The sequence below is a fragment of the Dermacentor silvarum genome, chromosome 1 (genome assembly GCF_013339745.2).
Source record: "Dermacentor silvarum isolate Dsil-2018 chromosome 1, BIME_Dsil_1.4, whole genome shotgun sequence".
Taxonomy (NCBI): domain Eukaryota; kingdom Metazoa; phylum Arthropoda; class Arachnida; order Ixodida; family Ixodidae; genus Dermacentor; species Dermacentor silvarum.
In genome coordinates this window covers 38,092,617-38,113,933 of record NC_051154.1, presented here as the reverse complement: position 1 = coordinate 38,113,933, position 21,317 = coordinate 38,092,617, and the positions used below count along the sequence as shown (strand labels likewise).

General features: G+C 40.6%; 1 protein-coding gene across 3 annotated transcripts in view; it reads right to left on the bottom strand.

Annotated features, from left to right (window-relative positions):
- LOC119460744 (N-acetyl-D-glucosamine kinase-like) overlaps positions 1-21,186 on the bottom strand; it is a 30,388-nt gene extending 9,202 nt beyond the window's left edge. The window contains exons 1-7 of one of the 3 annotated variants that reach the window (XM_049666824.1): positions 21,028-21,186; positions 20,132-20,315; positions 18,991-19,132; positions 17,962-18,072; positions 14,023-14,135; positions 7,234-7,321; positions 2,894-2,991 (exon numbers count right to left, since the gene is read on the bottom strand). In XM_049666824.1, the coding sequence (XP_049522781.1) occupies positions 2,894-2,991; positions 7,234-7,321; positions 14,023-14,135; positions 17,962-18,072; positions 18,991-19,132; positions 20,132-20,315; positions 21,028-21,053 (762 nt within the window). In that variant the 5' untranslated portion in view covers positions 21,054-21,186. Of the gene's footprint in view, positions 1-2,893; positions 2,992-7,233; positions 7,322-14,022; positions 14,136-17,961; positions 18,073-18,990; positions 19,133-20,131; positions 20,316-20,595; positions 20,805-21,027 lie in introns of those variants that run through there. The other 2 variants (XM_037721822.2, XM_037721829.2) reach the window with 2 other exon arrangements.
- Positions 21,187-21,317: the final 131 nt, after the last annotated feature.

Below are 21,317 nucleotides of genomic sequence, written 5' to 3'. Positions count from 1 at the left end.
CAACCGATTTTAACAGGATGATAAATTCCAGGTGGTTTTAATGGGACAAGATATGCTAATTGGTATTAATTGGAAGTCACATGGATGAGCAATGCCATGAAATAAAAGACTTAATAAATATAATATCTTAATCAACATTCAAGTACTCAAATAAGAGATCTCTGTAGTTTGGCATGACCAAAGGGAGTGCAGCCAGTGTGGCATCCAACTTTACTTTGAGTTATAAGATCTGCTATGATGCTTTAGCCATTTATTTTGAAGCAGGCACCACATGGTTACCAATTTTTTACAGGGATATTAGCATGCGAGTGAGATCACATTTAGCAAAAAATGGTGGGTACATATATAAAATAAATTGCTGTTGTGTGTTTGTACACAACTATGCTTCTTGAATTAAGTACTGCTGCAAATAGGTTTGAGGTATTGTGAATTCAGGAAAACTATGGAGAGCCGAAGGCCAGACTGTAAGAGCAGAGCGCGACTACATAGTCCAGGGGCCACCTCGAAACCTCGCAACAAGGACAGCAGGTAAATGTCGCAGGTGTCAACCATGGCGGCACGAGCAGAAATGAGCAAGAGAGGTCAGGGATACGCCAAGATGCAGTTATAACCCATATGCACGAGAGGGAACGGTCAGGGACGAGCCAAGTCGCTGGTCAGCTCCCGCCCAGAGCAAGGACTTCCCGTGCATGGTCCCCGTCCTCCTTTTTGTACCCTTTTTTCGTGGGTTGCACCAACCTTGCGAGGGATGGAGGCAATACCCTTGTAGGAGGGGGTTGCGAGGCTCGCGTGTATCGCTCTGTCGTGTAGTAACAACTGCTTTTATTTACTGTCTCTTAAAGAACATAGGTGGAGCACGCTATGTTACAGTACCAAGCACTTGTGTTCTATGACCCAGTTAACATCTTGAACGTCGAGGGTTCATCTTTCTTTGGTCTGACTGGTTGGTACCAATAGGACCTAATGAAGTCAGTGAGGCCAATTGTGTTTGAAGAATGGTTTCCAATGATTTTTCTTTTTTGAGGGGAAGGAGGGAGTAACTCCACAGGCGTCATAAAGTACCACCATCCCAGTACCCAGATCTTTAGGGTACTCATGCGAAAACCTACACAACTGCCCATCTAACATTCGTAAATTAGCTTTCGAAGCATTTGTCCATCTACAACTTGAGTACGCAGCTCCAATCTGGTCACCCTATCGTAATAATTCATTTAACCTTTTAGAATGTGGGTAGAATAGTTATGCTTATTTCGTCTTTCGAAATTATCGCTCTTGCATAAAAGAAATAAAGTGTGCTCTTTTACTACCATGCTTAAGCCTTCATCATGACATCATGCTTCTGTGTTTGTTTCACAAATATGTTTATTGTGCCAGGCTTTCTACTTTACATCTCACTGTCCTGTTTTGCACATTACTCAGATTACATAATCACCTCAGCTTAATGCGCATGTATGGCACGACGGTCGCCTTCAATTCATCAGCACACCCATGTGCCATCAGCCTGTGAAATGACCTCCAGGCCTCCAAATCCGATAGTAAAAAAACGTTCGACCAATCTAACCACACATACCACACATCATAAAATGACACTTCTTTTTGTCGTTTTTTTTTTTCGTTGTATCAGTTTTCATTGACCATTTGCATTTTTCCATATGAAATGGCCATGAGCATTCTACCTTAAACTTTCTTGATCTGTCTTTTATTCACTTAGTTCTCTTACTAGTCGTATCTATTTGAAAGTTCATGCATTTAACATGTGCCTTCAAATAGCTCTTCTAATACATTTTAAACTGAGATGTGTGGATTTATGCCTTTTTGCTGATGTCTGTGTTGTTGATAGGCATTCATAATTACTTTAGTTTTTTCTTTATGTTTTCAATTATCATTGCACTGGTATCATTACCAGTGCATTACCCTCTCTTTTACACAATGCTTCAAATAGAGGCCTGTAAGGTATTTTGAATGAATGGATGAATGAATGAATAAATAAATAAATAAATAAATAAATAACCATTCTATATTTCCTCTGTGCTCAACTATAGTTCTCTTTGTTTCAATGTTTGAAAATATTAAATAGCTAAACATCTTCAAAAGCAAAACACTCATCAAGAGGTTAGTCCTCTTGAGTTTGTTTACCCTGCAGGAGATGTGATAAGCCAGAGTTGATAACTGCTCGGCCACAGAACCAACTCCCAGAAAGCTCAGATGGCACAGTGGCGACTGCACAGCCCACAGCAAAATGAGGGTCAGCAATTGTTGCATGAACACGGTGAGCGATTATGTTTTTCGTCAGCAGTATGATATTTTGCCATTTCCAATCCATAGCCAATGAAATAACTTTTCATCACCTGATGATTGTTCAATTATAGCATCACCCTGCTTATCCTTACAACCAATATAATTGAAGCAAGTGCCCTTGCTTCAATCTTTGAAATTAAGAAACCACCAATCTTCTAAAGATAAAACAAATGTGCTCTTCATGGTGTATATGTGTGTGTGTGTGTGCGTGCACGTGCAGGCACGCACATTGTATTCAACACAGATTAAAATCAGCACTGTGTGACAACAGTAACGAAGCATACTTAACGAAGAAATTGAAGCTTATCACAGCATTGTTACCTTTAGTTACATTATTACATTTAGTTAGTTACATTCAAAACAAGGCAGTGAAAAAGATGCAAATGTATATTCTCTGCAGACATGCTAAGGCTGTGTCTTTGACTGTGCTATATTTAAAAATCTTTAAAAACTAATGCCTTAGGAGTATACAGTTCAGCGTTCTTCAAGTTATTTAGACTGGACAGAAATACAGCAAAGTTATCACATAGGTTGCTTTTGTTCAAATTCCCAAATAAGACTATAGAGCACAGTAAACAAAAGATGAAGTTAATACCTTTTCTGCATGAGGCAAGACTGCTGCAACATGGTCTGCCAGGTCTTTTCCTGCCATTTGAAACAGGTGCTGGCTTAGCTTGTCTCCTTCCCTGGCCACTAATGCAAAAGGGAAATCATCAGGGGTGTGCGCAGCAGATATATTTACATTTACACCAAGACAGAACATCTCACGGCAGATACGGCAAAAAGACTCCAGTTTCACAAGTTTAGCACTGACCATGCCCAACCACCACCTTTTTATTGGACCAGGAGAGTGCACCATTAACATGCACCTCCAGTGAAAATCTGACTGTGCAGAAGCATGCTTCAGCAAATGCCTTGGAATGGGACAAGAAGGAACAACAATTTAAACAATCATATCATAACCGAACACTTCTGCATGCACATGCATGTGTATTGAACAAAGCTGTGACATTACTCAAACAAATCTTCACATCACAATGCATTGGGAAAACATTTAAGACTATTTTTAAAACTGTTTCATTGTGTAAATAGTCTCAAAGTTATATAAAAAACTAAAAGTGGCAGTGACTAACGGACGAATGCCACACTGAACAGGTTTGCTTCGCTGTAATAAAGGTGGTGGACAGTCAGTGAAACCAAGGATGGCCAGTGAAGTGTGATTACTTTCACAGTGTAGGTCAAGTGAAGAGAAATGAGTCAAAAAAAAAAAAAAGAAATTGGCAGACAGCACTCCATGCCAGACATGAAAGACCAGACATTGAAGGCCTGCTGGCTTTTGTTTCACAATATTTTATTGTGTATGCAAATCAGCTAAAAAGAAAAAAAAAAAACATCCCAGTTTACTTTTGCCATGGTTTCACTCAATGTTAACCTGTACAGCCCAACATTCTTCTATCAGCAAGTGAGTCAAAAATTTGGAAGACTCTTAAGCTTCGCCTTTCAGAGTGGAACGTGATAGCATTCCAAGATCCCTGGCTGCTTATCAGGCTTTTGTCTCGGATATTCAAATTACAATCCGACGCTATCACGTCTGTAGGTTGTGGTTAAGTCGTACATTACAATTTTTTTGACGGATTATACTTTGATAAATTCAATTTTTGTTCACTAACGCCTTCACGTGAAGGGCCTGAGCGGTCGGGGTGGTTCTGGATGAATATTTCCGCCAATGACGCCGGCGCTTACGCCGACACCGAATTTTCTGCGACATGGGGCCCTTAACGTTATAATGTATATTCCAAACTTTAACCACATTCAATGCGGTGCCTCTGTTTGTTCGTGGTGTGGCCAAAGTGAAGTCAGCCTGATAAGATGTTCCACATCCACCACCATGGTCAGCAGTAGCACTCTCAATGCCAAGTTCAATGTTCATATATGTAGATGCCCATGCATTAACATGCTCAAAGGAAGGGAAGCAACCACCACAGCTTATTCAATAGCACACTGCCTACAGGCGCTGGTGATAGGTGTGGCTCCTACCAGTAACCAGTGCTGTCTCTTTTTTTCTCCCTGAGCTAACAACAACAAAAACAACTTATTTCCCATTTGCTTCCTTTCCTTAGTGCTCAATTCAGCTCCTGGACCTTTTCAGAAAGCCACATGCGCCCCTAGCAGCAGCCCACTGAGGATCTCAGATGAATGCATGCCAGCTCTGCTATCGTGTGTTACTGTCATGTCTTTGCATGGAAGTTGTGACTGGTGCAAGCAACATCCAAGCGTTTCCTTGCTGTTTTACATCAGCAATTGCGGTGCAAGCTTGCTGAATTTTTCCCATATATACAAACATTTGCTCATTGCGCTTTAAAGCTAGAAAAATCATGTAAGTCAGCGCTTGTTTACATTGTTTGTTACTGGGAGCACCGTCGCCAAGGGTCTTACATGGGGATGTGCGTTTTTCTTTTAAAATTGTAGAACAAACATTTTGCACTTACCACAGCTCTATTCTAGCTCAAATTTTGCAGAAGGATCACATTTTTTTCACCTGGATCATTCAAAGTCACACTTGGCATTGTTACTTACCTAGTTTGTCAGGAAAGAACTGCGAATTTGTGTTAATCAGCACCTCTCAGATGCACCCTCGAGCAATATTTGCAAGCGAATCTCGAATACTCTTTTCTGCTGCACTACAGACGGAAGAAAAATCTAGACAAAACTGGTAAGTAATCGCAGAAAGCTTTCTATGTCTAAATAATGCCTAAAACACGCCGGCTGTCACTTCCATCGTCTGCAATAGGGCAGAACATAGCCTTTGAGATTCACTTCCAATAATTGCTGGAGGGTGCATCTGAGAGGTGCAGACGACAAATTTGCAAGTTTTTTTTTTCTTACAAACTAGGCAAGTAACAACATCCTGTGTTACAATGAACGATCCAGGCTATAAAATGTGATCTTTATGCAACATTTTAGCAAGAACAGAGCTGTGGTAAGCTCAATAACTTTTTTCTACGATTGTATCTGTTCCATAATGGCTGATCTGAGCTTCACCTCAATACAGATATGTATTGTTGTGAGATCATTTAGCATGCAAAGATAAAAATAATACCGGCCAATGAAGGCCTCAGGACCTGAGATTAGGATAAAGCGGATGGCACAGGATCTCAGGTGCGGTATGTGGATTGGGGTTAAGCGTGCCGGGGGATATTTGCGTACAAGATCAGCTGTCCTCAATTCTCACTTTGCCCAACAATACACCATGTACGCTTTATTATATCGCATAACGGTGACGCGGTGAAGCTATATAAGCCCCTTACTGCAATGTCTCCTTTGTTAAGCTCTTGTTGTTGCCTACCGCACATTTTTCCGGGTACACAGCACCTTTGCCACCACCTTTGTTCCTTTTCTGCAGCATGCTTAACGTAGTAAAATCGTAAAATGCTTGCTGAAGGTTCCACAGTATACACACTAGCAGCTCGCAACCGACAACCACGAAAGCTAAGTCAAAACTTCGAAAAAAAAAAAAATTTGCACGAAGCCTTCACATTTGTATTAATGGCAGCTGCCTGATGCACCCTCTCACCAAAAGACGCCACCAGGGGAAAGGGCAGCGCTGCATATTTCTGAAAAATGCCCATTCAGCTCAGTTCAACTATATTTCATTTAATTAGCCTCACTCCCTTCACTTCTACGTCTTCTATGAGGATGCATTAATATGTTCACACAGACAGGCTGCGCAGTAGTTCCAGTGAGCTGCAGAGAAAAATAACAGCTGCAGCCAGCTGCAAGAGCACAGACAAGACAGCATGACGGATTGTTCATCTTCAGTGCTTGTCCATGGCAAGGAGCTATCTGTGACAGCACACTTCACAGTGCATATCAAGAGTAAAATACAAGAACACAACAATATTGGTAAAATGAACAGACATCAGAAATGACGCAGGTCAGCTGGTAAAAGTAAAAACATTAGAAAATCTCAAACAAAATTTAGTGTGAAAATGAACACAGAAGGCTGGCCAGTTGCAAGTGTGCCATAGGCCAAATGGGCTAAGCCTGAATTTAATGTAGGCCTGAACACACTGACATTTTCTCTGCTAACATAAACTCTGCACAAAAGTGATATTAGCTGAAAAAATTGACTCGCCATCCCGACCCTGCGAAAGTGGGCGTCCAGCGAAGCTGTTGACAACCACCACAACTGCTGAGGGGGGTATGCAATGCTTTATTGCTTTAGAGTAATGGGAGTAAGGGTAATTTTGACAGCACGCCGCCGCCGGTCGTACTGCCATTTCTTTTTCCCTTTGCCGCTCTGTGTTCACGCTGCTCCTTGGGAGTCCTAACTATGCATTGCCTACCCATAGCAGTGCTGCAACAACAATGAAATAAGTTGCTAGGCTGGTTATTTTATATACGAAAGGCTAGTGACGTCACTCCCCACGTTGCAAGCTGCCGTCGCCGCGGCAGCCTGCGCAAAAGTAATCTTTACCGGGAAACGTATGCGGGGAGCGCTACTCATCAGGAGCACCTTCTCATCAATTATCTGGTTCGGATGCTTGTTTTGTGCTTGTTCTTTATTGAAATGAATGCTGTTCTGTATGTTGTATGCGCGATTCCAAAGAATGTATGCACTTTTCACTTCACTTTGCTGAGTGCTTGGAGCCTGCTTCACTTCTCCCGCGGGTCGGCTCAGTATTGTACTACCTCTGGGATCGGCCCACATTTTTGCGCACAGACATGGACACAAAACAAGCTGGCCAACTAGACGCTAATAACTTCGCTGTAAAAACACTGCAGCACATAGCTCAGACCACATACTCTTCTTCAGCCACGTGTTATTTCTGCTTGTAGCAGGATCTGCTACATAAAGGTTGCTTGGCTGTGATTTACTTTGTGTTGATCAACAAATATATAAACAAAAGCTTAAAAGGATTGAGAATTGCTCACAATTTGCCACCTTCACACACATTGCCGCAATGAATTGCTTCTTGAAGTTGGTATAACAGAAAGGCAGAAGCTCCAGCATTTCCTTAACCTGTTGTAAAAAAAATATTTTTGATCACTAAATGCTCAAGCAGAGATTTTAGAAAATATGCTTAATATGCATAAACCAGAAGCAAAAATGAAACAATGCAAGAATTTTGCATGCTCTGTGTGAAAAAACTACAAGCATTGCTAATCATATTTAGGTTCAATCAATCGATCACATTTATTTTCCTTCTGAGAAAAGAGAGGCTGGGACTAAAAGCCGTGCTTAGGCTTGACTGAGGTCCCAACTCCCTGTTACATGGCAACATTGCAGCGTGGATATAATGCATACACTTTACAATGACCGTGTAGTACTGTATAAGAAAATTGTCAGAACAACTAATATTCATACTAAAAAAGTCATTCAAATGAAAAATGTGAAATATTAAAATGTTCACAGTGGTACAAACCTTTCAAAGCAGTTACAGTTTGCTCTGATAGAATGACTTGATTACAAAGTTACAGTTACGAAGAGGGTAAGTTTTATTTGGACAGATAATTTAATTGCATGGGTACAGGGTAACACAAGGAATATTTATTATAATACACCCAGGGAATAGGGACCTTCCTCGGCTCTTTATTGACCCTTTTCGCGGCGATCCCGAGGGTGCTGCCATGTTTGATCATGTGGTGATGCGTCCATTGCTTGCCTCAACTGCCTCCGTTGCGTCCGTGTTTACAATGAATGTGTATGATGCCCAATGCGGCTTAGTAAACCTCTGTTTCAAGAGATATCATAGACGGTGACTGGGTGAACGACACGAAGCTTTGGCCACAGCTTGAGAGAACATGCAAAAGCGCTTTCGAAGCTGATTAAGCTGTCCAAACAGCGTGAGCAGCGTATATGGTGCTTGTTCTAAAAGCGGGGCTAAATATGTATTCGAAGCTATCCAAAGTTTCCGCTCATGAATTGAATCAGGATTAGTGTGTTTGCTCTTCGTTTTTTATTAGGCAAATATTTTGAAGCAGCGGCTTGTCACGTTTCTGACTCAGTAAGGTTCCTCGGTGTGGTCACTATCTGATTATTTTCTGCCTAATCGCCCGCAGGTGCGCTCAGTTCCGATAGATTTGTTCTTGCTGCGCACAAGGCTTGAAACGTGGCTGTTCTGTACATTGTAATGCCTTGTAGCAAATATGTATTATCGCTTGTAGCTCGCTTACTCTTGTGGACCGTGACAAACCATTCAACTTCGACCATTCGGGCGCTACCGGTGTAGTCCGTCCCTTATTGTGCATATATAGTGTGCGCCCATTCACTTATTCTTGACATGTTGGCAATAGAGTGGGTGTAAGTTTCCCTGCCAGTTGGGGTAGATGTGTGTAGATACTGAGCACGAAACTTACTATATGACAGGAAGCTGAAACCCTTTATTTGAAGGTTAGCGATACAACGCTGGCGGATGAGCAAATTTTTGTATCCTCGAGGAAAGCCGTACATCTCGAAGTGCCGGTAACATGTACGAACAGTTGCAGCAGTGATCCGCGAACTTGACCACACAGATTAACTCCATTCTTTAATATGCCAGTCACTACTTTTGCAGCGAACTACTGCACACGTCTTCAATTCACATGATTCAATCCAGCATGATTGGAGCACAGTGCGTTAGCGAAAACTCAGTTGCATTTCCGACAGCTGATCGCACAGAATCAAGGTAGAAGCGGTAATGGTTTCATATTCGTGTGCTGTCGCTGAGGCCACGTGCGGTGCGCCGCCGAAAGTGCCATCTCGTTTCTCCAGAACGAACTGCTCCGCGAAAAGGGTCAATACCTAGTCACCCTTGTGCCCATATTTTCTGGCAGATCCGCCAAAAAAATAAGAATATTATTGTTGTATAGTAGTAGATTTGTAACACAAAATAAACTGGTAGTTGTACAAAGAAAATACTGGACCAATATCATACTCGGTAAAACGTTTTAAGTGTACGAAAGATTTGCTATAAAGCGGACGGCCTTCTTTTGAAGTAAGCGCAACTCACCGTATTTTCCGGTCTATAAGTCACATTTTTGTACAAGACGCAATCCCCTCAAAATGGCAGTTTTTCCGGAAAAATACATATATAAGTTGCACAGGTGTATAAGACGCACCTGTTCGTTTGGTAAGGGATTTAAAAAAAATTAGTGACATTTCACTTCGTGAATACGGGTCACACGCAAGCGTATGGGTGCCATATATTTCCTATATAACTGTGATAGCAATGATACGGACACTCCAGGTGCATTTCTGCCGTCATGGTTGCCGCGATGTTCTGTATAAAGTCGAAGGGCAATAACATCGTCCCCGCGCCCTGTATGTTGTATGTGCGAGTGAAAGCATGCGAGGGTGCACTGAATCGCACACAAGGGAGGAAAGCGGTAAGGCAGCACGGGAGGGAGGGGGGGCTTCGGCCGCTTGTACTCTGGTAGCAACTGCGTAGTTCACATCTTGAAAGCGATCTGCAGATGCGAGTTCTGGGTGGGTTGACTGGAGGTCAGCCTGCCGCTGCTTGCGTTGCTGCTCCATCCTTCTCGCATGGCGCTCGGGAACTCGATAGCGCCCGCAGAACCCCTAGCAATTAAGTCAACCCAGCGGGCTTCGCATAGCCATAACATCGAAATAGATTTTTATGGCAGTTTTTCAAAGAAAAAAGAAATGTACGTAAGTCGCACCGTTCTACAAGACGCACCGACGAAAAATTCAGAAAAAAATGTGTCTTATACACCGGAAAATACGATACTGAGATTTGTGATGCCTGTAGTGCACCACACAATGCTACAATACTGAAGGAGCAAGTACACTAGTGAATTGTACAGGATAACTTTGACAATGAGAGGGAGAATGTGACTTAGGCTCACAATTATACCGACAGAAAAAAGAAATTTTCCTTTAAAATAAATGCTCAGAAAATACCTATTATATTGAGTGTCTTCACAGAATTTACAAGCTCTATAGCTTCAGACCCTATATTTTTCCCTTCCAGCACATAAAAAACTGCTTTAGTTTTGCTCGAATTTACTGTTAAACAGTTACCCTTCAGCCTATCAATCTATATTTTGGTAATGTTAAGGTGTGGATCCGAAGTCAGAAAACTTAATTGGGACCTCCTGTACAAACTATGTGTTAGAATGTTAACATTGTAACCTAAATGCTGCAGCAGCAATATGAAGGGGTAAAAATGAGTAAATAAACTATTAGCTGATGACTGTAATAGTAAAACAACATGAATTAGAAGCAAATACGACATCAAACTTAAGACATCCAACAGACATTAATATGCTCAAGAGGAAATGCACTACAATACAGGAAACAAAAACAAATGCTTTGAAATTTTCCACACAAATGTGACATACAAGATGTCTTAAGTTTGATGTCGTATTTGCTTCTAATCCATGTTGTTTTACTATTACAGTCATCAGCTAATAGTTTATTTACTCTTTTTTACCCCTTCATATTGCTGCTGCAGAATTTAGGTTGCAGTGTTAACATTCTAACACATAGTTTGTACAGGAGGTCCCAATCAACTTTTTATTTTATTAGTACCCAAGTGTTTCTGCATAGGTCAGTGGCTACAATAAAAGCGATACTGGCCTTTTCTCAAGTTGTGCAGGGACCTAATAGACAGAAACAATGAATAAGGCACACATATGAAAGTGCAGCTAGCAACTGAACTTTAGTACGATTCACATGTTAATATAAGTGCATTCATTGCTAAGCCACTTAATGACATAATTATATGAAATAAAGTGAAATGCAATAGAGTTCCGCTGCTAGTGCCACTCCTGTTAATGTGGTTATCTGTTCCTTAGGCATTTGTGTGCACCCTTTAGTCATTCCTGCACAGTATGAATTGCCAACTTGCCCAAGAAACAGTACACTTTACTCAAGATTTCTATATAGATCTGCTAAGCAGTATGAACCAGTAAATGAACAACACACCGCTCAGCCACTTGAAAAATAACAAGGCTAATTCTTGACACTAATTGCTCGAAGGGCAAATAGTTAGTGGATTTAGAAAGTTTAGTGCTGCAGCACATTATCCACTGGCCAGTCATTGATTTACTGACAATGTCGGGAATGGTTCAGTTTTGTTGGCACAGATTGCAAGTGTTTGTCAAACACATAAGTAGTCGGAGAGGAATCCACTTATGAGGTGCTACCCAAAAGTTCCGGGAATTCAGTCGTAAAAAACATGTGTCCACCAAAACGCCTAATCAGCACAGTCTCCTTCAAAGTAGACCCCTTGAGCATGTATACACCGATCCGAGCGTTTCTGCCGCTATTACATGCATTCTTGGAACTCTCCAGGCAACAGTGTGTTCAGGACTGCCTGCGATTCCGACTGCATCTCTTCAACAGTGTGAAACTGACGTCCTTTCAGCTTCAACTTCAACTTTGGGAACAAGAAAAAGTCACAAGGGGCAAGGTCAGGTGAATAGGATGGGTGCGGAAGTACTGTGATTTGTTAGGAAGTCAAGAACTGTCGAACGAGTGATGTGTGAGCGGGTGTGTTGTCGTGATAAAGACACCAGTTGTTGTTCTTCCACTTCTCCGGACATTTGCGACGAATGCTCTCTCTTAAGCGCCTCAAAACGTCACAGTAAAGCTCGCTATACACGGTTTGTCCAGGAGGTACGAAATTTCATGTAGGTAAAAAAAAAACTATAAGCATGGACTTCACATTGCCACGAACTTGACGTGCCTTTGTTGACAGCGGGGAATTTGGCGACTTCAATTGTGACGACTGCTGTTTGGTTTCAGGATCGTAGCCATAAACCCATGCCTCATCCCCGGTTATTACACTGGAGAGGAATGTAGCATTGTCTCCGATTTGTTGCTTCAGTTCCATACAGACAGAAACACGATGCAGTTTCTGTTCGTCGCTGAGCAGTCCTGGCACGAATTCTGCAGAAATGCGCCTCATGTTCAAAACATGCGAAAAAATTCTCCGAACTGTGCTGTACGATTGTCCTACAATGCTGCGAACGTCCTTTAGAGTTAGCCTGTGATTTCCAAGGATAGCCCTTACGAACTTCCGCTATCGTTTCCGGGGTTGTGCTCGTTGACAGCGTCCATAACTTTCATCGTTGTCAACTCGCATTAGACCCTCTTTGAAGCGTTTATACCGTAAAAATGTCCTACTTTGGCTCATGACGTCGACTCCGAAAGCGTCCTCTAGAATACAATGAGTTTCTGCTGCAGTTTTGCCAAGTTTAAAACAAAACTTGATGCAAATCCTTTGCTCCTTGAAGTCTGTCATATGGGTTACTCAAAAATGTGCCAAATTAGTGAAACATTGCGTTGAAAAACAACACTTCGCAAAACAGTACTTCTCAGATGCAAGTCGTTCAGCACACCAATTCGCAAGGCATACTGCTAGCTACATCTAGCGGCGGAAATGTGTACCACACTCAGTTTGCCCATGCTTTTCAAGGTCCCGGAACTTTTGGGTAGCCCCTTGTATAACTTAAACATGCAGGAAATTGAACCACACCTCTAGTTGGTGCTTGCATCAAACTGACCATGAAATATGCACCCAACAATGTGAGCTCCTCATGATAATGCTTTATAAGTGGCCTGTGTGCTATGCTATGACCAGACATTCAGTTGCTGGCAATGACAATGTGAGCTGCATTAAACATGTTTGTTGGATTTAGGAACCATGGCCTCTTAGTTCACTCTCCAAAGCGTAGCAGCAATGTACACTTGCAGCATAACTGCACTCACATAAGCACTGAAAGTTCAATCAGTACAACGGGTCATACTTTTATCTGGAAACAGCCTTTTACTACCACCCAGTAATATTTATACATGCTTTTCCTTCCAAATGGAGCATAAAAGCAGCACAACATTTAAGGTAGCTCTGTCATATGGCAATCTGTACATGCCTAACTCCCGAGCTGAAAAAGCCATGTGGTGACTATTAAGCTGGGAAAAGTGAAACGCTGATTACAGTGCTTTAAACAACTAAATAAAATACTGTGTAAAATTTTAACCAAAATAAAAGGTCCTTCCAGTGAAAGGAGAGCATGATAATCGCATTGACAAAATCCAGTTGCTTCACCTAAATTGACAGCTGTCCAGCTGAACTGCTGGAAATTGTGCAACAAATCATGGGACTGTACTTAGATAACCATCTGTTATGACTCCTGCCCATATCAGCATTGTTTATTACAAAAAATTTTTTAAATACAGAGTTTAAATGTTCTAACCTATGTGTAATGATATTTGAATCACCACACATGACACAATGTGCTGCATAAAGTCAATGCAAAAGGTGTTATAGTACATCAAAGTGGACAATTATTGTACATATTATTAGTATATGTCCATAATATGTGAATTACTCGTACTTATATGACAAGAAGCACACTAGCAAACAATATTTCACAACCAATAAAGCTGCTCTGCAGAGAAACAAATTTATCACTCATACAGCCTTACTCAGTACCATATCAATTTCATTTGTACTATGGTAACTTAATACATGACCATGTTCACTGAGGGCAGAAATAAAAAAGCAAGTTGCGTACCACAAGTGTACCACAAGCAGCACCACTTCATGATGCAGGGATAAGAAAAACCGTGTCTCAATGATGGTGGAAAGTATATGAAAACATACCGAGAACATGCAAAAGGCTGACGAAAACAATGTGCTATTTCTGAAATAATTTTTTTTTATTATTATTAATAAGAATGTGTGTTTAAGTAATCACCACAAATTCAGTGCTTACCTGAAAGTGCTCCTTTATGAGTTCACGAATCTTTTGGGAACTCCACTGAGGAGCCCGAAAATTTTCATCTTCATGAAGAACCATTTTGATGGCTTGTATCGAGATAGTGAAACCTGATTTGTCAAGCGAAGCCAGAAAACACAGGGATGCGCATATAAATCAAATGAGCAGGCTTTGCAGGTAGGTTTTATCCGAGCAAAATTAAAAAATTAAAAGAAAGATAAATTATGCTTGTTTCTACAGGCTAAACTGTAATGACTAAAATAGCATGGCATTATACTTGTACAATGGGTCCAACGCCCCTTCACCCTTTCAGGCGCTGTGTACACAATTCTATACACCAAGATAGTGCACCAACAGCAAAAGCACTGATAAAAGTAATGATATTTAAAAAGTGTTGCATATATATTGAAACACCTATGATTGGAACTGTGCTACAATTTCGGATAACATGTGCAAAATGTTTTAGTAAAATGAGTGGGAAGGTAGACGGTGTCAGTATGTTGTTGTATGTAATGGGCTCACTTCTTTCATTGTTTTTCACAATGTCATGCACAAGGCATACTTTTCATGCTGCTGGATAAGTGCTTTTCAAGCTTTTCAATACACGAAATAGTTGACGTACTCATATTTGATGTTCCTTCATTGAGCTTTCGCGTGGAGTCCACATTCTATAAACTTGACAAAACTCACTAAAGAATTGAAAATTCTTCATCTTTCCTGCAGCTGTATGATTCTGAAGATTCAAGAAATGTGGTGAAAGTAAGTTTTCAATCAACATGATAAAGTGGCGTCTGAACGGGTTAATATAACCGTAATGAGGGACATCATTTTGAAACAAAATAGGCTCTAATTAGAGAATGCAAGAAAAGCCACAGACAAGTTGCTAGCCAAACCTCAGACAAAAATGGCAGCAAACAAAAGAAAAATCTTATACAAAGCAGTTTGTATTTTACAACAGTGCATAAAAGTGCAGCAAGAAAAGAGTGCCTCTCTATTAAGAAGACTATTGGCATGAAAGAAATACATGTTCAACACCATAGTAACTTATGTACAATTTTACATTCAGACTTGTATATGCCCCTTACTCCTCACATGTTGGTGGCTGGCAACAATTGACGCTATCAGTGCCAGGAGCCGCCAGTCTGTACGTGCAACAAAGTTAAACAATTTTTTTGTCCCACCTAGTCGCAATTTACAACAAGAAAGGTGCAGTAGAGTTGCCTGACTAACACAGCTACCAATACGGATAGAGGTACAGTGAATGGTTATGGCTTGCCTACAACAGAGGTAGAACCACGACAAAAACAAAACCGCCTTTATGTTTATGACAACGCAACAAAATACAAAAAATAAACATCTACAATTGAGTTGTCAGGCATAATAAAATTAAATCTGGTGTATTTATTGTTATCCAGTAAAAAATAATAATAATAAGGAAGAAAAAAATAATAATGTCGGGACATTTGGCCATCCTAACTGGGTCAAGTTGGGAGACGGGACATTTACTCAAGAGTCAGAACTGTTTCGTTAAGATTGGGACAGTTGGCAACCTTACTTATTACTGCAAGGGAACAAGCATGCACCTATGAGCATGATGCATGTACAGGGTGTCCCAACTACCATGCACCAAAATTTAAAAATCTTAAAAGTTAAACTTTAAAAGTTATTAAATAATTAAGACTAATTATGTAATTAAGTGGAATGCAAAAAATAACCCGAGTATCTCCAAGCAACGGCAAACAACATTACCTTGGTTCGGTCCAGCAACGTGGCATTTGCATATTTTTAAATCTCGGTGCATGATAGCTGGGACACCCTGTATATAACGGGTATTCCTGCAAAGACTTTAACCAATATTTAAAAATCACCTGTGGCAAATAGCACAATTCTAATCCTTGAGTTGGATTGCTCAAAGGAAGGCATATTATTTGGACGAAAAACTGAAATGCATAACTGACTAATTAACAAAAAGGCAATAAATATTTTAAACTAATTATCGACCGGTATTGACATCTACAAATTGTAGCCGGGGAGTTTGCAAGGGATCCACTTGGAATGAATTCTCAGGATGACACCAGTTTCGAGACATTAATTCCCAAACATTACAAAGAAATACATTGGCGTTCTAGTTATTTTTGTGCTTCAAAGCATAAATCAGCATTTTGTGAAAAAAGTAAGTGGAACGACAGTGTACTTTTGACGCAAGTTTGATGGCGTGTATCTCGAAAGTGGTGTCACCCACAAAAGTCTTTTCTTCAAGTGAATATGCCTTGCAGTCTCACCAGCTACAATTTGTAAATTGCAATGTGTGCCGTAAGGTAAATTATTCAATTCTGGGGTTTTACATGCCAAAACCATGATATGTTTATGAGGCACACTGTAGTGGGGGACCCTGAAATAAATTTGACCACCTGGGGTTCTTTAATGTGCGCCAAATGCATGGTACGCAGGCATTCTTGCATTTTGCCCCCATCAAAATATAGCCGCCACGACCGGGATTCGATCCCGCACCCTCGGGCTTAGCAACGCAACACCAAAGCCACTACAACCAGGTATGTGCTGTAAGGTAATGAGTTAAAATCTTAGTGAATTTTTGCTAATCAGTCAATTACACATTTGGATTTCTCATGCAAGTAATGTCCGCTTTTTCACGGGGAACTAGAACTAGAATTGCCACAGGTGATTTTTAAAAATTGCTTAAGCTCTTCACAGAAACACCTGGCATATATCCATCTCTAAACAACATTTCTATGTACAGTCAACCAAAAAAGTTTATGGACCACGGGATCTCAGAAAACGTCTAATTTTCAAGCAGCCTCACCAATGCAGCCTAGTATTCGCATTTACAGCTTCTACCAGTATACAGGGTGTTTCACTTAACTTGGGCCAAACTTTAAAAATATGCCGATGCTATGTAGCTGGACAGAACCAAGGTAATGTTGTTTGCCATCGCTTGGAAATATTCAGATTATTTTTTGCATTCTGCCTAATTAGATATGTCTTAATTGATTAATCAACTTCTCAAATATTATAATTAGATGAAAAGTGTCAATGAGAAAATTGTAGAGCAACATGAGAAGCTCCAGATACAGCTGTCTGTTGTTCAAGACATGCTACATAAAAGCGTTTTTTCAAGCATGAAAGAAGCCCGCGAATACACGCAATATTGGCATGCGACTGGCCGCTCGAGGTACTGTGCGTGTATTCGCGGGTATCTTTCGTGCTCAGAAAAACTTTTTGTGTAGCACGTATTGAGCAACAGAAAGCTGCATCGGGAGCTTGTCATGTTGCTCTACAATTTTCTCAATGAACTTTTTATCTAATTATAATAAGTTGATTATTGAATTAAGACTAATTATCTAATGAGGCGGAATGCAAGAAATAATCTGAGTATCTCCAAGCGACGGCAAACCACATTACCTTGGTTCTGTCCAGCTACGTAGCATTTGCATATTTTTTAAGTTTGGCCCAAGTGAAACACCCTGTGTGTGAACAACATTGTGATGTTCGGTTTTACTGACTACTATTGCAGGCTGCTTGGAAACAGACGTTTTCCGAGATCCCGTGGTCCGTAAACTTTTTTGGTTGACGGTACATTTCATTTGCAGGTGATGACTTTAAACTGTGGTGATAGTAGTAGTACTTATTTTATTTACAGAGGCCAAAAAAAGAAGGGAGGGGGAAAGGAAAGGCCACAGGCATCGTTCATAATGTACTGTCTCACTTTCCAGTGGACACCTGAACAATCTCCCAAACTTTGTAAAAAAAAATACTGGATAAAATAATATTTAAATAACCACACAAACTATCAAGTAGAGAAGCCGCTAGCCTTTATTTTTTCTTTTTCTTTCACCAGTCCCAACAAAACAAAATAACCTGCATTTTTGCACGGAGACACAAATAATAACAACAATTAAAAAAAGACTTGGGACTTACCAGAACCTTCATCCCCAAGAATATGTCCCCAGCCTCCACAGCGATGCATTGAATCATTAGGATTGACGAGCAAACAATTGGATCCTGTACCAGCTATCAGGACAACACCTCCTGCACGAGGTTTGTCTGCTTGTAAAACAGTTCTAACTTTGGCATCAAAAGTAACAGGCTTTTATTTTTTTTATTTTTTTCTTGAAAGCACGGATGTGAAAAGTTTGGCAATAGACTTAATGTAACAACTCTCACACGAAGATGCAAGCTGCAAAAGGTGCAGGGCTTTCATTTGTAGTGGAAATCACTACATTGATTCAGTGTAACTTGTGCCGCACACATGCACAACTATGAACAAGTAATGAAGTTCTTCAAAGCAAACAAACATTGAAAAAAAGAAAGAAAAAGAATAAAGGAAAGAACAGGCAGCCAATGACCTGCCGCTCACTTGTGGCAAAATAGTCAATGATATGCATGATTTTACATATTATCCAGCTGTAACAAAAAGTGAATAGAAATGGACAAACTGCAATGGACTTTATGAGTCCATGATATTACGTCAGTGAGTAATCATTTGCTAAGTATGCATGAATCTATATGTTGAACCCTGAATCACATCAGCTTCTCACAAGCTTTTATGTAAAATGTGGGAGTACTTGTTGTGGTTGCAATAATAGCAATAGCAGTGGTTGCAATAACAGAAATATCTGCCATTTACAACCGTTATTGAAAATTGTTTAACACTAACGTTTTCGATGTATCTGGCCTTTGTATTGCCACAATGGCTTTTGAATTTTAAGCAGGAAATTCATAGCATTATCAAGGGCTCCAATTTTTGCTCTTTACCAGATTATGTCATATGCTGTTTCATAACCGTAGTAGTTATGCTGAACTTGTGCTCTCCACACTGAAGGAAGTCACATCTGAATTATTAACTTGAGTGTTTTTTCATTAGACATTTGGATAAGTGTTGCTGTGACAGCAATTAATCTTCCGATAGAAAAACAGGCTTGTCTTCAGGCGATTGAGGGCACTAACCATTTGGTGCAACTGTCTTGAGTGCTCCAATGACATCGCTTTTTACCACTACTGATGATGCAATGTCAGGGTGCTCCTTCAAGATAAGTTCTTTTAGATCATTATTTGTTGTCTCTTGCTCACAGCCACTGAGACAAAGGCTCTGAAAAGTTCAATGGATCAGGATTCACAACACAAGTAGCATACCACACACTAGTAGGCAGAGACAGTGTTCCATTTCAATACTGATCTCAAACGAGTACATGTTCTTTACTGTTGCAAGCAGGTGTTGTAGCCTTCCGAATGCTTTCATGCAGGTCCTCATGTGCACTGGCGAATATTAGAACATGGATTACAGTGGCATCCAGGGAGGTCTTATGTCTACAACTGGTTACTGTTATATCTCGACACATCTTGGAACAGCCACTTATGGAAATTGCATGCTCATGTAAGCACAGCACATATTCTGATAATCTTGTTCTGAAAACAGCAGAGCCTTGACTATACACACAAACTCATTTTACAATGTTTAAGATATCTTAGGTATTGCATTGTCAAGTACAGAAAAGTGAAATGTTAAGCATTAAGGCAAAAAAAAAAAAAAAAAAAAAAAAGAAAGCATCTGTTTTAGCTGGATGTGAAGTAAGAAAAATCGCATTGTGTACAGCATCTTGTTTCTGCACATGTGCCAGCAGGTGTTTGGACCATATAAAACCTTAGGGCCAATTGCAGGGCCTGCAATCTATATCAACATTAATAGCTCAGTGGAATTTCAATAACGTGGAAAGTTGGGCGAGTTGGTGATTAATCATCATAGCGTATTGGTGAAGCAGTGCACTGACCAGGACAAAGTGGAGAGGGACAAGAATACACAACACTCGCAACTTTGTCCTGGTCAGTGCGCTGCTTCACCAATACAGTATGATGATGAAATTTCACTGTTCTGTTTCATAATGCCCAATTTTTCCACGAAAATATTTCTTATAAATCAGGATTTGACCATTGTACTCAATGTGTGAGAAAATTATATTGTTACATGCAGGTTATTTTTCGGATATTGTCAAAAGGTGATTATGCGAAACTGGGTAATCTTTAAAAGCAACATATAATCACACGTGGTATCATTATAAATGTACTGTACTAGACCAAAAATACAACTCACTAGTGATGCGAGGCTAACTTCTTGACTAAGACCAGCATTTTGCTTGGCAGCCAGAACAAGTTCATAGACACGTCTTTGGCATTCCTTCATTCCAACAAGCCAGTGGTTTACAGGGTGACCTTCCGACCATCCCAGAATTTGGCCGCTTTCGTCTAATACAACTGCTTTTGACAAAGTGGCTCCCCTGAAATGTCACGAGAGAGAAGACACACAACAATCGACGATACGTTTTCTGAAAGGTCACACGTTACACGACACATGCGCGAGAAGACGCCGCTGTATAATGCTCAGACAGGAGAAAAAAAAAAAAAAAAAAAAGGAGAAAAACACCTATGCCCTCAGCCAAGTCAACTGATTTGTGCCCAGACACAGGCTGCGTGCAAACTAATTTAAAGCGCACGTAAAACAAGTACATGTTGCTTGTTATTAAAGTGAGAAAGTAGAACACCTCGGCAAAAATGTACCTCGGCAATTTTAACTATTTTTCAGCTCTGAAAGTTCGACGTGACGTGGGTGACGCACTGAAGTTCCCGCGCTCGGGCTTCGCCGCATAGGATAAAGTGGGTGCAAACACACGTGCCTCTTGGCTTCTGTTGAAGTTCGTTATCTGCAAGATAACTGACGACCACGAAATATGGTCCCAGAACTCAAGAAGCGCCACCGAGGCACGTGCGTACGCGGCAGTTTGTAAAACGCGATTGTTATCTCGCCATGCGAAGTTGTGCATTCGCGCTCCCGATTGCTCACATTCCTGCATGCTGGAGCTACCTGGGAAGTTCATGCGTAAAAAAAAAAAAGAAAGAAAGAAGATAGGACTTCGACTTAACTTAAGTGCAGCTGTAAGAATTGTTGAGTTGCATATAACGAAATTAGTAATGAATCGGCAATCAACCTACCCCTCGACGCCGCCGAAAAGCTTCATCGTTCTTCGATGTAGTAAACAAAAATTGGCAACGTGCTACGTGTATCCACAGGTGTCACATCGACTGTGCGGCTTCAACACATATGGTATTTTATAAAACGAAACAAGAAAAAAAAAAAAAAGTGTGTCAGGAAAGAAAAGAGATCCAAATAGCTGGCTGCTCACTACAAAACCCGCCGCCTTATTTTTGGTGCAACGTGAGCCTTGCAAAGGGTGACATAAAAATGCGTATCTCGCGTAGCTACCCAGAGATATCAGAATAAA